Source organism: Stegastes partitus, unplaced genomic scaffold (genome assembly GCF_000690725.1).
Source record: "Stegastes partitus isolate 25-593 unplaced genomic scaffold, Stegastes_partitus-1.0.2 Scaffold162, whole genome shotgun sequence".
Lineage (NCBI taxonomy): Eukaryota > Metazoa > Chordata > Actinopteri > Pomacentridae > Stegastes > Stegastes partitus.
The window spans coordinates 75,206-95,146 of record NW_007577893.1 but is presented as its reverse complement, the minus strand read 5'-3'; the positions used below and the strand labels follow the sequence as shown (position 1 = coordinate 95,146).

Here is a 19,941-nt window from a genome sequence, read left to right as displayed (position 1 = left end):
TCAGCATGACCATTTCTTGTGTCCATCAGTTGTTTAGTTGGTTGCTACAGACTTTTTACTTTTTTGCCAAAATATTTTTAACCTTCTGGTCTTAACTCCAAACAGCTGCTTCAAGAATGGAGGCTTTGGCCCAATCAAATGCAACACCACCAGTCTCCCTTAGAATTCAATAAACTTTTCTGACTTTGCAGATAGAAAACTCACATGCATGTCAGAGAACTTTAAAATCATTCAAATGCTGTCCCTCCTCAGATCTCCAAGGCACCACCAAAAGATGCCAAGATGGAACTACCATAAGATCATCACAGCCTAAGGGATGTAGAAATTTAAATGCAACTCAGGAGAAAAACAAACAAAAAAACAATATAAAGTATGTCAAAGAGAGGGGCATAATATTGGGTTTAAAATGTGACACTGTACTGTGTCCAGATATTCTGGATGCAGTAGCAAAAAATACTGGACAGCTTCTGAATCATCCATTCAGTAACCATAACTTCTGTTCATACACCCTTTTCAAGGAGATACAGAACAGATGTAATTCTTAATAAGGATAGAATAGAATAGAATAAAATGCCTTTATTGTCACTATACACATGTACAATGAGATTAAGAGCAACTCCTTCAGTGCAATATAGAATAAAGTACAAAATAAAGAGCAAAAAAATAAAAAATAGAAGAGATTTAAGTACAAAATAAGATAAGTTACATATACAGTATACAGTATAAGTTATATGTACAGTATGAATTTAGAAAAATATTGCACAGCATAGTCATTGATGATATTGCACATTTAAATAGAGTTTACAGTAGGTGGATGTGAGGTAGATTGGGGGGCTGGGGTGGACTGTGATGTCAGTGCATGTGTGAGTTCAGAGTGGTGATGGCTTTTGGGAAGAAGCTGTTCTTGAGTCTGTTTGTTTTGGTTCTGATGCACCTGTAGCGCCTCCCTGAGGGCAGCAGGTCAAACATGTCAGAACCAGGGTGGGAGTTGTCCTTGATGATGATTGTATTTCACTTAGTTGGAACAGTTTTTACGTCCTGGTATTGTGCATGAAGGATCACGAAAGCGTTCACTGGAACACTCAATGGAACATGGTTGTCATTATTGTTGTTATTTCCACATGTGCTTTTCCTGCAATGACATTCTAAATTATTGTCCATGAACATGTGCTGTTTGATGTTTATACGTACTGACAAAACTCCTTTCGGTACAGGAAATCTACTGAGGACTAGGTGTGGGTGGACCTCAAAGGACTTGTCCAGGAATCCTCTTAACAGATTAACCTTTCAAAAGCAAACCCGTCAGTTGCTGTGATGGATGTCAGAGGTAGGGCCTCCTGTGTCACACTATAAATGAATAATATGGAGCTCTGTTAGATACTATGTTTCCACAATGTCAGATGAAAACCAGAAAGATTCAGAAGAGGAGGAGGATGATGACGACAGTGAAAGTGGATCGAGTGGAAGACCACATGGTTCATCCTTTATCATTTTTTTCAACAGTTTAATTTCAGGTGGGTTATTGGCAGTTTTTATGTTCTTATACTTAAATTACGAAAGACAGTGAGCCTGCATGCTCAACACTCTAACACTCTACCGGATCTTGGGAATTGGCACACACGAAAACAAATATTATGCCGCCGTTACTGATATTGTGTGCGAATTATTGTAGGCTATTTATGACTACAGTGCTTCTTTTATGACATGCCAAAAATGATAGCGGTGACACAAGAATATTTTGACTGTCAAAGGACATTGCTTCACTAACGTTTTACCTCTGCCGCCTTTGTAAATGCTGTCATTGCTTGCAGTACAACCAGCAAGAACACCAGAAAGTACACGAGAAAGACGACCAGCCAGTGGACGACCGTCGCAGTTTGATTTCGTCATTTGTTGACGATGTCGTCAAAATGTGCGACAATTCTTGTAGTCTACACAGTGACGGAACCTCAATGGCAGGAGATAACTCTTACTTAACCACTAGAAATCGAGTAACTATTCAGTTTGCTGGTTAAGTAACTCTGGAAATATTAACTTTAACGAAATTTATTTGACGGTTTATAATTTACTCTTATGAGTACGGTCGTCAGTTCGTCTGTCGTGTTAGCCTAGCTTAGCCTAACCTTCCAGCCCAAGCAGCATTGCTTAACACAGTTCTGAGAAGAGATGTATCGCAACAAGGAAGTAGCTTGTATCGGTGACACCATGAAACCAGTGTAAAAGCAAAACCGCCGTTTATGTGTTATTGTGGTAAACCTCCACTAACTTAATAGGTTTTGTACGAAACTGGGGCTGCCTCCGAAGCGTCCACAACATGTTGAACATACCAACCCAGTCTTTTCCTGCTCCGAGTTCCCAGCAGCGGGTCGCTCCATCCGGCCAGTCCGGGAGGAACAAGGTAACCCTCACCATTTGACAGCCAGCTGTCATGACACAGTTATCTCTACACTTGACTCTTTTCCAAAAACTTGACATAAAGTTGGCGTAAGATGACAGAAGTGCATAATCTAGTATAAGGGAGTTCCTGTCTGGCGTTAGCTAAATCTTTTACTTAATTATACATGTAACATAATGACAGGTCAGTTTAGGATAATAGAAGCATTACTAACTTGCATAGACAGTATTCTACAGCCACACGGACACAAGATGACTCTGTCATGTTTTATTTATTATTTTGTCCTTACATTCCTTCACACATCTCCAGAGACAAATACATGTGAAGCTTATGCTCCTTTATCGACTCTGTCTGATAAGGTGGCGTTGAAACCTGGCCACAGTCTGATGGACTGGATCCGGTTTTCCAAGAGTGGAAAAGATCTGACCGGGCTCAGAGGACGCCTGATTGAAGTTACCCAGGAAGAACTGCAGAAACACAACACAAGAGATGACTGCTGGACCTGCATTCGAGGTGAGACTGCAGGAGACCAGGTCTGGTTAGGAATGCAAAGAAATACATTAAGGATCTGCAATGGAGCCATAGTATTTAGAGAAACTGGATGATACTTGATGTCAGCTTGATAATGGTTGTGGCTTGATTCATTCTTTAATACAGTGGAATTAGAGAGCTAGGGTTATGCTCAGGTTGTGCTGTAAGAATGATGTAATTTACCTTGCTTATTCGTCATATGGCTTGGACTTCTATGTAGTGTAATACAAGATCTGAAGCAGCAGCGAAGGAAAAATATGTGCAACTCCCCACAGGGTTACATAACATCCCCTGTGTACTCAGACAATGAAGATGGAGCTTATAAGGGCTCTATAAGGGTAGGTGTAGTAGTTGTGAAATCAAAGTTTACTGGAGACACATTTTTTTGGTTGATTAAAGGACGTTGTGTGACTCATACTGGTATTGGAGACATTTTTACTGTGTTGGCTTTGTCTTCTAGCACTTTTGATTTCACAGGGTACTTGAACCATTTAATTCTGATAATGGGGAACAAGCAAGTGACAAGTTAAAGTAAAATTAATTATTTTGTATATGATTTTGTAATAAATTATGCCAATGTAGTCTTTTGGTGATTAGAAACTTTGACACATTTTATCTGGTGGACAGCTGGAATTGTGTGTGTTTTATGTGAATTGTGTGTGTTGTTATCGCTGACCCTGCATTGTCATTTCATTCTGCAGTGCATCCTTGATGTAATTTGCATGAATGGCAATAAAGCATTCTGAATCAGAATCTGAATTCCATTGTTTTCTATCATTTCTTAAACATGGCTTCTGTGGTCCACCACTTTGGTGGCCATTTTTGAGCTCACCAGTGTGTGTGAGGTTGATTCTGATGCATCCTCAGGAGTACTTTGTTTATTTATGTGATGGCCTGCTTTACAGGCAGGCAAATAAATTAACAATTAATAATCATATTAGTTTCATCATCTGACACAACTGTCTGTGGTGGTATCAGTTTCTGTCTGCACAAGGAAGTGGAACATGGTATACATAAAACTCATTTTGTTTCTCCGTATCTTTTCAGATATGGTCTACAATGTGACCCCCTACATGGACTACCACCCTGGTGGAGAAGAAGAGCTGATGAAGGCAGCAGGAAGAGATGGCACTGACCTGTTTGATCAGGTATGGACGGTGATGAGGAAAGTAAAGCACTGTCATTTTTAAGTTACTCTTTAAAGTCATGTGCAGTTCTCCAATTCTAGGGACTAAATGAAGAAACTGTAGGATCGTTTCATAGTCGTAGCTTCTCTGCCTATCAGCTCTATGTTTGCTCCTCAGGCCTTTCTGAAGACACAAGTTAGTCAGTTAACAAGGTTTTTAAATGTTAAAAATGGTTTCACTTTAGATATGTTTTAAGTTTGGATAGATGGAGAAGCATATTATCTTAAATCTTTATTCTAGTTTGCAGTTTGTTTCCGTATTCATGCTGATGTGTTCATCATACAGTGCCAATGAAGAGAAGAGTATTCGCCCCCTGGAAGTTTTCCCTTTTATCGATTTTCAACGTTAAATCATGGTCAATATGATTTCACTTTTTAACAAGAATTTAAATAAATAAACTATTTCATGTCAAAGTGAAACAGATTTTTGCAAAGTAATGTCTTTTAATTAAGCGTATAAAACATAACATAGGTGATCAAATATTCACCCCCTTCAAGTCATAACTTAGTAGATGCACCTTTAGATACAATCACAACATTTACCATGTGTGGATAAGGCTCGATTGCTCTTGTGCATCTGGGGACTGTAATTGTACCTCAGTCTTCTTTGCAAAACTGCTCAAGCTCTGTCAGGGTACACAAGGTTTGTAAGCAAACAGCTCTTTTCATGCTCAGTCACAAATTCTTAATTGGATTGAGGTCTGGGCGCTAACTTGGCCACTCCGGAATGTTCACCTTGTATTTAAACCATTTCTGGTTAGGCTTAGCTTTACGTTTTAGGTTTTTGTCTTTTTGGAAAGCAAATCTTCTTTCAGGTTGCAATTCTCTTGCAAACTGCATCAGGTTGTCTTCCAGGATTTCTCTACGCTTTGCTACATTCATTTCACCCCTACCTTTACAAGTCTTCTAGGGCTGCTGCCATCTCACATCATAATGCCGCCACCACCATGCTTGCGATAGGGATGGTTTGGAATGGTGGTGGTCTGTTTTCACCAGTGGCTTTCTATGTGCTACACTTCCATAGAGCCTTGGCAGTTTATAAACTTGGTCCTCAATTGGTGTATGAACAGTCTCTTCCATTCCAGCCACTGAAGCTTGTTACTCCTTCATAGGTGTCTTGGTGGCCTCCCTCACTTGTCTCTTTCTTGTTCAGTCACTTCAGCCACTTGAGACACATTCACTGCTATCAGATGATCTCTGTTTTACTAAATGTTTGAATTCTAGCACCAATTGACAGCACCTGTGTTGGATTAGGCACGCCACAGCAAGAAGGTAAATATTTATATGATTACTTATTTTTTTAGAGATTATTTTATTGGGCTTTTTGCTGTTATTGGACAGGACAGTGTAGAGAGATGGAGAAACATGAGGAAAAGATATCCAGCAAATGAGCCGCTGGCTGAACTCGAACCGCGTCTGCTGCGTTGGGGACTATAGCTCCTGTACATGGGTCGCTGTCTTGAGCTACCGGGGCGCCCTATATAATCACTTACTTTTACGTTTTATGTTTTCAATCAATTGATCATTGCGTTGTAGAAATCTGGTTTCACTTTGACCTGAAAGAGTTTTTTTGTAAATTCTTGTCCAAAAAGCCTAATTAAATGAACCATTATTCAGTGTTGACACACAATGAAAGGGGAAAACCTCCAATAGCGGGTGAATAGGTATGCCTGCCCAAACAGTGTACAAAACATGTTCTGAAAAGGCTCAGTTGAAGTGAAAACAAGCCTTAGGACACTGGGAGGACTGCAGAGTTTGATGTGTTTTGTAATCCTGCCAATGTGGGAATGGGTGGCTTGATGAGTTTACTTACACTGCTGTGGTGATGTGTGTTTGTGAGCAGGTCCATCGCTGGGTGAACTATGAATCCATGTTGAAAGAGTGCCTGGTGGGCAGAATGGCCACTAAGGCCACCACGGCTGTTAAAGGTATACACACACAAGGCCATGTTTTCGTCACTCCAGAGTTCATTACATTGACTTTCTTGCATTTCCTGAAGGCTTACCAAATCATAAAAACACATATAAATATACACAGCCAGAGAAGGACTTTTTTTTTTTTTTTTTTTAAAGTCTTGGTGCTTCCCGTGACCCTACAGAGGATAAAGCAGTGTATAGAATATGGATGGATGATGAGTCTTTGTACTCTTACTATCAGAGGGAGCAGAATGACTCAGAAGAAAGAGTGTTCGGCTGCAGAGTAGATATTACCATAATATATTGTGGTTTCTGTCACTTAGTCCTAGTACTTCAGTAAAGGTAAATAATGCAAGTAGCAAATTTACTGATATATGCAACAAAAAAAAAACCTTCAGCACACTGAAGCTCTCCTGAACTGTTAGTGGAAATATGAGTTGATTGTTACGTGAGCAAAGTTGATAAATGTTTTTTCTAGTCCTGAAACAAGATGCACCATGTGCCATTCTAAGAATTTTTGGGACGTTTATTTCCTGCTCTTAGATTCTTCATATATATGGGGCCTGAGTGAAAATTGACAAATGAAAGATTTAAAAGAGAAAAGATGTCAGCGTTTGTTATGCTTACACAGAACTGCAAGAAAGATATTTCAAAACAATCCCTGCTTACAAAAACTGGATTGCTAAAGAATGAGGACCTGACTTTGGTATCACAATGATCACAACAAGTTGTTGTGTAGCACTTCAAAACTCAGTTCAATTTTTATCAACAGCAATGAGATTTTCATAGTATAAAAATAAGTAAAAAAAAAAAAAAAAAAAGAAAAAAAAAGCAGTGGTTGCCTGGAAATTAGTCTAATTAATTTGTAGAATTTACAATTTGTTGAGAAATCCAATATTGCCTTCAGGCTTTATACCAGTAAGTGTATTGACAGTTTACACTCAATGTTGGATAAAACTTTGGTGATTTTTTGTTGTCTGTTCTTCATTTCAGCTATCATCCCTCCTCCACCACCAACTGGCCTTGCTCCACCTACTTCAGTGGCTCTTCCACCAGAGAAAGACTCTCGGCCTCGGTAAAGACAGTACAATCAGAAACAAATCTAATACAAACAGCCACATAAAAAACCTTGTACAGTGACATTATTTTCTGCTGTCTGTTGCTGGTGTAGGTACGACTGGTTCCAAACTGATGTGACCGTTCATCTGGTTGTTTATACTAAAAGAAAGGTAATCCTTATGCACATCTATGCTACAAGACAGAGACCAAGCATGACAACAAAACCCTGAAATCCCTTTTCACATGTCCCACGTGCTGCCTCTTTCTGCAGGATAAATCACAAAGCAGGCTTAAGTGTATTGCAAGCGTGGCAGCACCCTGCGCTTGAGTTGACGTCCTGCTGCATTGGGACCTGTTTTTAGTGTTTTTATATAAAATGTTCTTTAAGGTAGATTTACAGTGGAGTGACCCAGTTGAAAAATGAAAATGGAAAACACGTCAATAATGCTTAAGTGTTGAACACTTAACGTCTGCGGCAACATTAGCTGGCTAGTTAAACAGACAGTAACACAGGTACTTTCAGTTTGTGACATTTAGGGTAAATGTTAAGGAGGAAACGCAAAAGCCAAAACACCTTAGAGAGTTTTTTCAGATGGCCAAATACTGGAAGTGATGGTGGTGAGGAACAGACTGCTAACATTTTTGGTTGCTCCCAATCAGCATCTTTGCTGATTGAGAGCACTGTCAGGGAGCACCTTGTCAAACATGGCACTTGGGTTGGGAGTTAAAAAAACAAAGCAAATTACAATATTGCCTTTGAATTCTTTTTGGCATGCAGAATAATACTGTTGGAATGGAAATCACTGTGGCTCAAAGACCTCACAATGTTTTTCAAAACTGGAGGAGCGCTTTTTGTAATTTATTGTACATCTTCAAAGAATAAATACATTTATCTAAAATAAAGTAAGCTGTAGTGGTCATTAGACATACTGGGCTCCCCGCTAGTCCCTTGCTGGGCAGTCCAAATTGCTGGTTCAAATAATTTTTTTGGTGGAAACCTTGACTGTTGCTAAATTTAATTTTGTCCCTCTGACTGTTGCAAGGGTTGAGGGGATAATGATTGGGATGCCATTCTCTGTCTATTCATCGAATGTAATTCATCTGAACTTTTGATGAGTGCTTTAATGCCTCTAACAGCTACACTGCTAGCATCTGATGGACGAGGTTACAAACTGGCTGAATCAAAGGTTGAAAAAAACATGCATGTTATTTCTTTTGTCAGATCCCCAAGTCAGGCTGTACCATTGTTGACCTTGAGGCACGTGTTCTACGAATGGAAGTACTACTGGGCAAAATGTCCTACATGATACATTTATGTGAGTAGTGTAATGGCCCTCTACATTGTATTATTTTGTCTTCAGTGAAAGGTAGGAATGTCTCAATACTAGAAATGTGGTAGTCTGTACCAATAGTGAAATTCTACAAATCTTCACAGCAACAAATAAGTTTGTAAATGAGTGTATTTTGACATCAGCTCTTTGATTGAAAAGAATTGGGATAAAGCTTTCAAGTAATTAAAAAGACATTTCTGTTATTAAGTACAATATTACAGCATACATTAAAAGACTAACTTTTTAACATGATGTCTGTGAATGTAGTAGTCAGAATTTACAAGAAGTAATATTGTGTTATGCACTCACTTCATCCAAGTGTCTTGGGAGGACGTCATTGTCAGTTTTTGCCCTATTTTCTGTTTCTCTGAAAAGCTTCAGATATAGTTGTCTGTGCGTCTGTTGGCGTACTTTGCGCCTGTCTCTTGCTGACATTGTGACCATGAGAGAAACCGCAGAGGCTGCTGCACACAGTCTGGTAACACATACGGCTGCTAACGTTATCAGCAGCACCTAGTTTATGGTATAACCTTTTCAACACTGACTGTATGGATGAGACTGCATGAATCAGACCCTCATGGTGAAACTGCTGCAAAGAAAACACTACTGAAGGATACCAATAAAAAAAGAGACATTTGGACCTAACACACAATAAGAGGACATTAGACTAGTGGAAATCTCATTTTGGTCAAAGAAGTTAAAATCCAACTTCTTTTGGCGCAAGTCAGGCCTTTGTGATGCAGAAGCAAGTGATTAACATATGTGAGAACTTCTTCAAAACTTGTTGAAAAGCTAGAGGTGCCCTAATGAGGGTGGTTGAGAGAATCCATCCATTATCTATACACCGCTTAATCCTCCCTCGGGTTGCTGGAGGGCTGGAGCCTATCCCAGCTGACTTAGGGCGAAGGTAGGGGACACCTATGGTTGAGAGAATGACGAATACAAAGTTGTCGCCAAAGAAAAATGTAGCTACTTTGAAGAATCTCAAATTAGACACATTATTTTGCTTCTTACATAATTCCATATCTGGTGTCCTCAGTCTTAATCTACAACAAGAAAACAACAGAGTCAAAGCAAAATTCTTGAATGAAGTCATCCAAACCTTTGGCTGACACTGTAAATTTAAATTCCCAAAGTCAGCTGAAGACAGCAGCACAATAATCGTGACATTTTTAATATGATATAGCACATACAGACTCAAGCGTGTGTTTCTGTCACCTAGCATAGAGTGTAATGTAATCAACTACGATCCTGCAAGAAACACAACTTACATTTTTATTTATTTACAATATGTCTATTTTAAAGGCATCTGTTTGTGGCATAGTGTTAGACTGCATTGTATTGAGAGATCTTTCCTAATATTGCCCTCCTACACATTTTCGAGTGAGAAGGGCTTTTGTTGTTTGTTTTACTGCAATATGGCTTCAAAACTACATCTGAATGTTGCTTTTACAGTATACTTCTAGACAAGTTACAGACACTACAGACATAATATAGACAAAAACACGTGTTAAGACATGGACACATTGTACACAATTTTATGTTTATGCATATTAAATACATTTTCATGCTCTTTTAGGTCTTGCTGATGAAGTTGAGGGAAGTGTTGCTGGTAAGACAATATTTTTTAGAAACATCCACAAAATGTGTGTTTAGGTTCATTGTCTTGTTCTTATTCTTAAGCTGTCATTTTCGTCAACAGTACACACTGCTAACTCAGTGGGAAAAATTCAGGTCAGTATACGCAAGCAGGCAAAAGGAAAATGGGCAAGTCTTGGTCAGCCACTGGAGTTCCACAATACACTTCTACGCAAAAAAGACAGAGGTGAGAGTCTAGATCAAAGAAGTCATTCCACTGTGGATGTGTCCTATTATTTGAATGCTAATCATACCAAGTAATAATTTAGAGGTACAAGACAATAATGACACATTGTACAAAAAAATAACAACAGTGTTTTTTTAATTTGCAGTAAATACACATGCACATTTATGTTAGAATTTCACTGAAGTTTTCAGGTTTACCTAATGTATGAGGTGGCTTTTGTAGTCAGCCTCCTCCACATCCTGGCATTTGCTTGCTTTTCAGGGACATAAGAAAAAAGCTAAATAATGGGCATGCTTTACTCATCTCCTTTGAACAGCTGTCTTCTATCGGGACTGTGTTTTGGTGTCTAAGACTGAAGTGAACCATAACACCTATGTGTTCAGACTGCAATTACCACGTGGGACTGTCATGCATGTGCCTGTTGGAAAACATGTCTACCTCAAAGCCCTCATTCAAGGTAAGGAACCATGGAGTTGGCCAGAGAATGTTCTATATGTTCTAGTGCTCACTTGAGTTGTTGAAAAAAACTTTTGCATATCAGGCAGGGTGGAAAACGTCAATGTTGCTACCTTCAGTTGTGAAGTGCAAGTGCAGTACATATGCGTACAGTATACTCGTCTACAGCTAAAGTATAGTACACTGATTCAGTGGATAAGGACATTGTTAGACTGTCTACCAGGGCCAGCGCTCATATCAGAGAGTATGCTTCTTCATCATTCTCAACCATGAAGTACAACAGTCCCCAAAGCTACTGCTTGTAACGCTCTGATTTTAAGTCCATCCAGAGATACCTAATCTCCTTGGTGTTAGTCTGCCTTAAAATAGTATTCAGGCGCTTTTGCCCTGATACGAGCTCAGAATATGTACCAATATTCTTTCATTAAGCATATGTGAAGCTTCACAGAAAACACAGCCCAACATCTGTTGGACTGACAGCAAGTAAGGCTACAAATGTGAACTCACTGTTTACATTATTGTGCCTGTGCATTATGATGGCTTTAGAATTATTTTGAGACATGCAGATATTGTGGCTCGCTTTTATCTGAATCCCTGTCAATGTGAAATTTAAAATGTATTGTTTAAAATTATTATGCGTCTTGGACATTAGTTCTAAGTAATGTTTAAATTATAATTTAGATATGAAAATGAAATGTGTAATTTGAGTGTTTTTCTTCATATGTTCGTTATTTTGAATAAAAATGAATATGCAAACACAATTGACTAATGTGTGTGTATGTGTTTGTGTTAAAATATTTACAAGTATAACTATTTTCTTGTCTGTGTGTAGACACTGAGGTAGTGAGGCCATACACTCCAGTGGACCAGAATCTGACAGGACCATCCCAACACTCCTTACAGGAATCAGACCTCTACCTCATGATCAAAGTCTACCCTGATGGAGTGTTCACCCCACATCTCAACACCCTGCATATCGGTAAGTCATAGCCAGGCAATGCCATGATTCTATGTATTTGTGTAAGTGTATGTAGGGTAAGATGAGAGGAGGAGAGACTGGGTTCAGGTTAGTGTCATGCATTTGTCAGTTCCCCCACACAGTCGGTAATGTAATGTAATTAGTGTGTGTAATTTAGTAAGGTGGCATTTTACAGTCAGGGTCTGATACTCCCCTCCAGTTGCATTCTGGGAGTGAAGCTGAAGGAGGGTATGGTCTTATGCTCTGTTACTGCATTCTTTTCACAAATCATTTTTTATGTAAGCAACTAAGTGCAACACCTTGAAAGCCTTTCAGGAGAGATGATGAGCTGATATCCCAATATTTAATCGACGTCTCATCCGTCCTCTCACTGCCATACCTTCCAGTGTGGCCATTTAGAACTCCAAATATATCTGAATTGCAGTGGGGTCACCTCATGAACCGTTTTTCTAGTGTAACCTGGTCCTGAAGGAGAGCTCAGACGGCAGCTTAGTTATGTCAGTTTAGACAAAAACGAATCATTCATAAATTTAGTAGTTCAATTCAATTAAATTTTATTTGTATAGCGCATATTTACAACAACAAGTCATCTCATAGCGCTTCACAAAGGCAGAGACAGAAACACCCAACAATCCAAAACATTTGGATTCCCTATAAGCTTCAGCAGTCCGAAACAAGTAATAATAATAATAAGTAGTAATGACTATTAGCTCATTGTAGTGTAACAGAATGCCAATTACATTAAAGATGCAATAGTTTGCATTTATTTAACTGCAGAGGAAATTAAAATTAAAGGTAATAATGTAAAACTACATACTGGATGTACATTATGACTTGATTACTAACTCTAGAATAACTATATAAATGCAGCTAGATGCTAACTATGTCAAGTTTAAGTTATTGATCCCAAAACTACCGCTCGCCATCTATACTTCTCCATTAGTGTGTTTATTTAATAAATAACAAAATGCAGCAGAAACAGATTATAGAAGGATGATGAAATCTTGCTGTGAGAGTGCAAGACTTTCAGGCTCATGGTCTGTTAATGCACTTTGGTCTCAGATTTTGTCAGCAGAATGGAAAACCATTTTAAAGCATTGAATCTTATTGCCAGTGGCGCTTGCTTTTACTGACCACTTTTTCAGCTAAATTTGGAAACACTTCATTACCGCCAGAGCTGTGAAAAAGTCATCGACTGCAGTAGTGAGAAGGAAAAGAAGTCAATGATTAGGCTGTCTGTAGGTCAAGACTGTTCAAGTGAAATGTAGTACTGAAGTTATTTTTTGTACTATCATACATCAGTGTTTTAGAAAAATCCTCCTACGTCCTAATAAAAAAGAAGGCAGTAGCTGTCTGCTCATACACTGATATGTTTCTTTCTCAGACAGGGGCAATGCTTCATTCATTGTTTTACTGTTTGATATGGAAGCGGTTCACAAAACAATAATAATGATAATAAGTTGTAACATTTTGGCTGCCTACAGTTCAAATCAGTCAGACCAATGACACAATTTATACATTTATTAATTCAAACACAGCCCACATTGGCTAACACAGCCACTAATCCTAAACTGTGTAATGTTTGGATTTGTTGGGTTTCTTTCTGTTCTCCATCTTACTGTGTAAAGTGCCTTAAGGTGACATATGCATTATATAAATAATACTGAATCCATCCATCCATCCATCCATTATCTACACACCCCTTATCCTCACTAGGGTCGTGGGAGGCTGAAGCCTATCCCCGGTGAATCAGGGTGAAGGCAAGGGACACCCTGGACAGGTCACCAGTCTATCACAGGGCTACACTTAGAGACAGACAACCAAGCACACTCACATTCACACCTACGGACAATTTAGAATCACCAATTAACCTCAACATGTTTTTGGACTGTGTGGGAGGAAGCCGGAGAACCCGGAGAGAGCCCACGCTGCACGGGGAGAACATGCAAACTCCACGCATGTCTTAATACTGAACCTAATTGAATTTAATTAATTTAAGCTGTGATTTTATTTATTTGTGGTTCTCTGCCTCACTGGAGAGTCAAACTGGTTGGCCCCACCCCCTCATATTTCTCCTTTTTTTGTCTATCTGTGGGGTGGAATAATTCCATGTCAGATAAGTTTGTTTTATGATTATGTGTTCAGCACAGTTTGATAGTTTCCTTAGTGTTTCAGAGAATAATAATACTTATTATGAGATACAGAACATGCTTTTAGGACAATACAAATAGCTTTTTTTTTTTACATTCTGTGTTTGTAGAACAAGGACATTTCACATTCATTGCTGTTGATTGTTCCTACATATATGAAATAACAGCTGAACCAACTCAATCACTAATATTGATCAACGATGTGATCTAAAACTCAACAAAAAGTGATTGCTCGAAACTCCGATGTGGGGCAATTCACATACACAATGAATGTGAAGCAAAATATTGATTGATCCTGTGAACACGTATAGTGATTTACCAATTGCATTATTTCTAATTGCTATTTCCATTTGAGACCAGTTGTTCAGCCCTAATGGACATATGTGCCTCCTGGCTTTAGTCAGCTAAAAAATGACGAAGAGCAATAAATCTGTGGCAGATTTACACGAGAGTTGTTTGAGTCATATGTCTCAGTCATGTGCATGTCCCTCATTTAAATGACTAGAAATAGTTCTGCTTGAATAAGTCCAGCTACCTACACAATCTGAGTATGCATCAGGTTTCACTCATACACAGATAACAGTGGACCAAATTTTATTGTTCAAGTCTTTTTAATAATTGTAACTAACAACAGTGATTGTGGTCAGCTCTGAGCACTGAAGTAATCCGGGTGACCTATAGACGGACACAGAAATGAACTGAAACACAGCAGTTGCTATTTACACAAGACAGATTGCTCTGACCTTAAAATGAGTCGCAAATACACCTGCTTCTCTGCTCTTATGGAGCTGTCTCAATACCCTGGCACCTTATATGAGCTCTGTAGTGATTATTTTTCATCGTAGCTGTCCTGGAAATGTTACCTAATACTAATGTGATTTTTCTTTGTTTGCTGTCTGTTGTGGCATTTTGTTTGAGGTGTGATTGTGTGTGATTATGTCTGAAACTGCTCTGTACCTCACATACAGACTTGTCCCTGTATTATGTATTCATCTAAATGTTATTAAATTACAGTTTTTTATGTTTTCTCTTTACTTTGATCAATACAAAAGTAGGAACCAAATGTTACTGAATGTCAATACCCCCAAGAACTCTATATTGTCAGTGGTTTTTGGAAATGTTTCAACTTTACTGATGTTTGCACTGTTACTCCTCATTTTTAATTTGAGCACTGTGTAAGCTATTGTATTACTTATTTACTCTTTAAGGTGACCACATATCCGTTAGTAGTCCAGAGGGTACCTTCAGTCTACGTCCCCTCCGTGATGCCACAAACCTCTACCTGTTAGCAGCAGGCACAGGTTTTACACCCATGGCTCGCCTCATCCATCAGGCTCTTCAAGACATAGACACCATCAGGTGAGGACTGTCACACACTTCCAGTTAGGAATTAGAACCTATATCTTTGATACTATACACAAGGATGCCATACTAACCTTTTAGTGTATTGTAATTCAAGTCGTCTCAGGAAAACCTATACTTTCCTCTTGGCTCTGTTTTCAGGCTTTAGAAAATCTAGCCTTTTCTCACAAATCAGATGACTTTGTATAAAAAGCAAAAAAGTCCACAATTAGGACATTAGGTGTTGATGCGCTAGTTTAGATGGAGGCCTTTCGCTTAGTCAATGAACAGGTCTTGGGTGAAGCCGCAAATGGATGTTGACTTTTAGCTAGACTGTCTTTGTTCTTTTGATGGGAGGGGCTTAGAACAGGAAGGAGAGCTGGAAGAGCTGTGGTCGGAGGGTTGTATATTTGTAAATTCAGGTGTTTTTGTCTTTTCTAGACTTATGGTAATATCACTCCAAGTATTATCTCTCTGTTTTTTTATTTTAATTTCGCTAAGTTCAGGACTGAAGTGAGACACTTCCTTTTTTGTGAAAAAGCTAATTTAAAAGTTTTTTTAATGGCAACGTAATTGTTTTCATTTAACATGTAATGACAGCTGTAGTTGCAACATCGTTGTCAAACCTGAACAACAAAATGTTTTTCTATGTGTAAAACTTACAAACTCTCAGTTTGTTTGTCATCAACAATGTTGTTCCATAGTACAGTTCTGAAAAAAATAGACATGGTGTTTTTCATTTTACTGCTGGTGTCACTGATCAAAACACTCGACTATGCAAAATAACCCATTACATGTTTGTATATTCTTAGAATCACCAAACTGCTCTTTTTTAACCGCCGGGAGGAGGACATACTGTGGCGCTGTGAACTGGATGAACTGGCTGCTAATAACGAAAGGTACTGCAGCTGTACGGTTGTGTTTTATGAAATGAAATTAAAAATACTTTATTTATCCCAGAAGGGAAATTCAGTTATTATTATTATTATAATTATGCATTATACTTTTTGTCTCTGCCACAAACCAGCTTCTAAATATTGTTTATTATAAATGAAATAAACTAGGTTGTGTTGTGTGAGTTGATTCCAAAATTGTAAAAATGTATGACAATATTTGTCTTTCTATTGTAGCTTAGTTGGTGTTGGAACAGTAGATGCCATAGATGCTGGAGGTCCAGGACATTAACGATAACATTCGGAACTGTGGTTGCTAGAGATTTAAATTTATGAAAAGCATGCTTTATAGTAAATGGTATAATATCATTTATTAACTAGAGCTCAGCTGCAAGCATATAGTAATCATTGACAATTTTAACTCCATCTATGTAAACCATGGGCAGTAAGCAGGTTTGACGATTCCATGGACTTAGCCACTGGTGTGAGAGGAGCATATCTGTAGCTGAATCTCAGAATGGCAGAACTGTAGATATCCAGCATCCAGGCACTGATTACGGTAACCCGAGGACCATGAGCAGTAGTGTCTCACTGCTCAACATGAAAAAGCAGCAGATGAATAAAGCTGGAAGAAAACGTTGACCAGTTGAGTAAAATTCAAGAAGGATGGAACTATTAAGCTTTCAAGCATCATTTTATAATTTATGTTCCTTGTAAGCAAACGTCTGTGCAGTGGTTGAGTTTCACTTTAGTTCAGTAGCCTTTGGACTCCCTCTGAACAAGTGGTTGGCAACCGTGGGAAGGAACCACGCTTTTTTTTTTTTTTTTTAATTTGAACATACTTCTAGATCACAATTGACAGTACTTGCGTTATGTAGTCTTTTTCAGACATAATAGACACGTTCAGTATACACATTCAATGGCAGCAGTTTTTTGATTTGACACATCTGCTTTTATAGAAATGCAGCTGCAAGCTCTTCTGCTTAATCTGTCGCTCACTGTCTTTGTACATTTTTACACAATATGTTGTTGCATTGTATGTCAGGTTTCAGGTGGAGTATGTTCTGTCTGAGCCTAGTGAAAGCTGGACTGGCAGGAAAGGTCGTGTGGATGAGTCGATGCTTAACGAGTTCCTCATCAGGCCAGATGGGTCCAAATGCTACGTGTGTGTGTGTGGTCCCACAGCCTTCACAGAACTAACAACAGGGTACGTACTTTAATCTTTATTATACATCCTTTACCTGACTGTGCTATGTACTTTGAGAATATGGTGCATTGGAAAAGATCCAGATTACTAGAGAAAGTCAGTCTGTCATTTCAAAGATTGTATTAAAAAAACTGGAAGTTGTGTTCCAAGCTGGTGCCCCATTCTGTTAAATGAAAGTTGCTCAAAGTGTTTAATAAGAAAACTGGACTTGGTGCTGCCATTCACCCTAGCTAGTACTTTGTTGCAGGTGCCAGCTACAATACTGGAGCAAAAAAACATCCTCTCAGTCTATGGGTTGATACATGGGCAGTGGGCTGCACAACACAGATGGTGGTCAGGCAGGTGAAAAACTGTGTGAAAAATTTTCATTTACGTTAGTGCCATCTTTAAGTCAAGTTTTCAATTTGTATATACCCATGGTAAATATGCAGAAAGAGAGTGTCTGCAATCTTAAAGCTCTACACTCAGAAAGGTCTTTTGGTGAGTGTTAAGTTTTATTTATTTATTAAAGATATTTTTTGGGCTTTTCTGCCTGTAATATAGGACAGTGAAAGAGTGACAGAGAAACATGGGGAGAAGAGTGGGCAAAGGACATGCAGCAAATGAGCCGCTGGCTGGAATCGAACCGCAACCGCTACAGGGACTATAGCCCTGTACATGAGTCGCCCGCCCAAACTGTTGAGCTATCTGGACGCCCCGATTGTTAGTTTTGTTGGGTATTTGATCTTCACGCTACAGAATGACAGGTGTTCAAAGTTTTACACTGGAAAACCCCTTAAAATGTCTTTTGTAAAAGGACGAAGGTTCTCTGTATATTATAAATATGGCAACTGATCACCTGTTGTTTCCCTGAACACATGATGGGAAAAAAATATTTAATTATACAGCTATTTTAGACTTTGACAATTTAATTTGACTGAATATGTTGAACTGATACAATACAAAAATACATAATTGATCATCCAAAATCTTTTAACAGTGTATACAGTCAAGTATTCAGTATCTCATGCTGTGATACATCACAAGACATTGACAGGACATAAGCAACCATCAACTTTGTCTTGTTCTTTGTTTGCTCTGAGCAGTTTTCACCTGGACCTCATCTCCACTTTGTTCATCTCTCAGGTTGCTGAAGCAGCTAAGCTTCCATGAAGAGGAGCTCCATGCCTTCCAGGGATGACAAGCGCTGCCTCCAACAAACTGAACCCTGCAAAAACTTTGTTGTTGTGGATGAGAGTGAGAGTCGATTTTAATTTATGAACTTTGTGAGATATGAAAGAAATACTGTATTTCTATGCACCAAGAACCAGCGTATAAACAACACATCCTGGCATTGATGGGCTTGATGGAAAAATGACACCGTCACAGTGCAGTGGGATTCTTGAGATTCTGGATTCTCAGGATTGGTCAGTGTATGGGTCAAACCTAATAGAGGTAGTGAAAACAATCATTTGTAACGGTGACAAAATGAAATGTATATGCAATGTTTAAAGAGAATGGTCATGAGAATAGCAGTGTGTGGCAGAGAACTTCTGCAGATGTTTATGGTTCTTAATGTTACACTTGCAAGAGTTATAACTGCAGTAAAATAAAATGCATTGTGGGGACATTTTTTGTCCGTCCCTAAAGATTGACCTCCTATTCATCAAGACTGGCTTGATTCTCATCATTGGTTCTGGCTGTAGGCTTGATTCATCCATGTTTAATTTTGTCTCATCAAGTTTACCTTTAGGAGTTTGCATGTTCTCCTCGTGCAGCATGGGTTCTCTCCGGTTCTCATCCTGAGGTTAATTGGTGATTCTAAATTGTCTGTAGGTGTGAATGTGAGTGTGCTTGGTTGTCTGTCTCTAAATGTAGCCCTGTGATAGACTGGCGACCTGTCCAGGTGTCCCCTGGGACAGGGACACAACATCTGGGATGTAATCCTGGCTGGATGGTGTATGACATGATGCCTGCTGACGTAAATGCAGTGCAAAGTGAGCAAGCACTGCAAACCCCGTCCGACCTTTGTGGGTATGCAGCGGGACACATGTGCTGTCTAGTACTGATCTTGTGTACCTCTCAAGTCCTGGTTTGGCCAGGATACCACTACAGTAACTACAGTGTTTACCTGCCTCTAGGGTTAGGACAATAGCCTTGGCACAGTGTGAAAAAGGCAAGACATTTTAGGGAACCTGAGCTGCTTGCCCATATAGTGTTACTACTTCCATTCAGACACGGTAGAAAGAAAGCCTATCAGTATCCTGGACTGTGGTTATGTTGCTCACCTGCTCTCATCAAAGCTGTGTGCTCTCTGGTGAGCAGAGGTGCTGGTTTGTATTGGTGTTCATATTGGTGCTTTGACATGCTTTAGCACCTGGTCATGGTGCCTCTACAGACAGCCTTCTCCTGGGCGCTTCAAGCTCAGGATAACCTTCAAAATTACTCTCTGGGCACCCTGGTCTTCCCTTGGGCATTGGAATCAGACACACATATCAGATCATGTCCTTTCACCTGGATCACAAACTTGATGTTGTCGGGTTCTGTCTGCCAGATATATGACCACTCTATAAGACCTCTGTTAAATTTGGTAGAAACATTTGTTTTCAGTGTGATTGAAAGTAAACACAGAAATGAATTTGCTAACTGCATCAGCTTTTACTCACTCTGCGGTGAAGTAAGTATTCAATTCA

The 19,941-nt window shown here is 39.1% G+C and overlaps 1 protein-coding gene across 1 annotated transcript; it reads left to right on the top strand.

Moving 5' to 3' along the window:
- The first annotated feature begins 1,917 nt into the window (after positions 1 to 1,917).
- cyb5r4 (cytochrome b5 reductase 4) lies at positions 1,918 to 18,918 on the top strand. Its single transcript, XM_008279520.1, has 15 exons — positions 1,918 to 2,398; positions 2,755 to 2,908; positions 3,974 to 4,074; positions 5,956 to 6,040; positions 7,022 to 7,103; positions 7,200 to 7,257; positions 8,310 to 8,403; positions 9,998 to 10,030; positions 10,121 to 10,243; positions 10,560 to 10,700; positions 11,532 to 11,678; positions 15,037 to 15,187; positions 15,982 to 16,068; positions 17,108 to 17,269; positions 18,395 to 18,918. The coding sequence occupies exons 1-15, from the start codon at positions 2,315 to 2,317 to the stop codon at positions 18,447 to 18,449; spliced, it is 1,557 nt and encodes a 518-aa protein (XP_008277742.1). The 5' UTR covers positions 1,918 to 2,314; the 3' UTR covers positions 18,450 to 18,918.
- Positions 18,919 to 19,941: the final 1,023 nt, after the last annotated feature.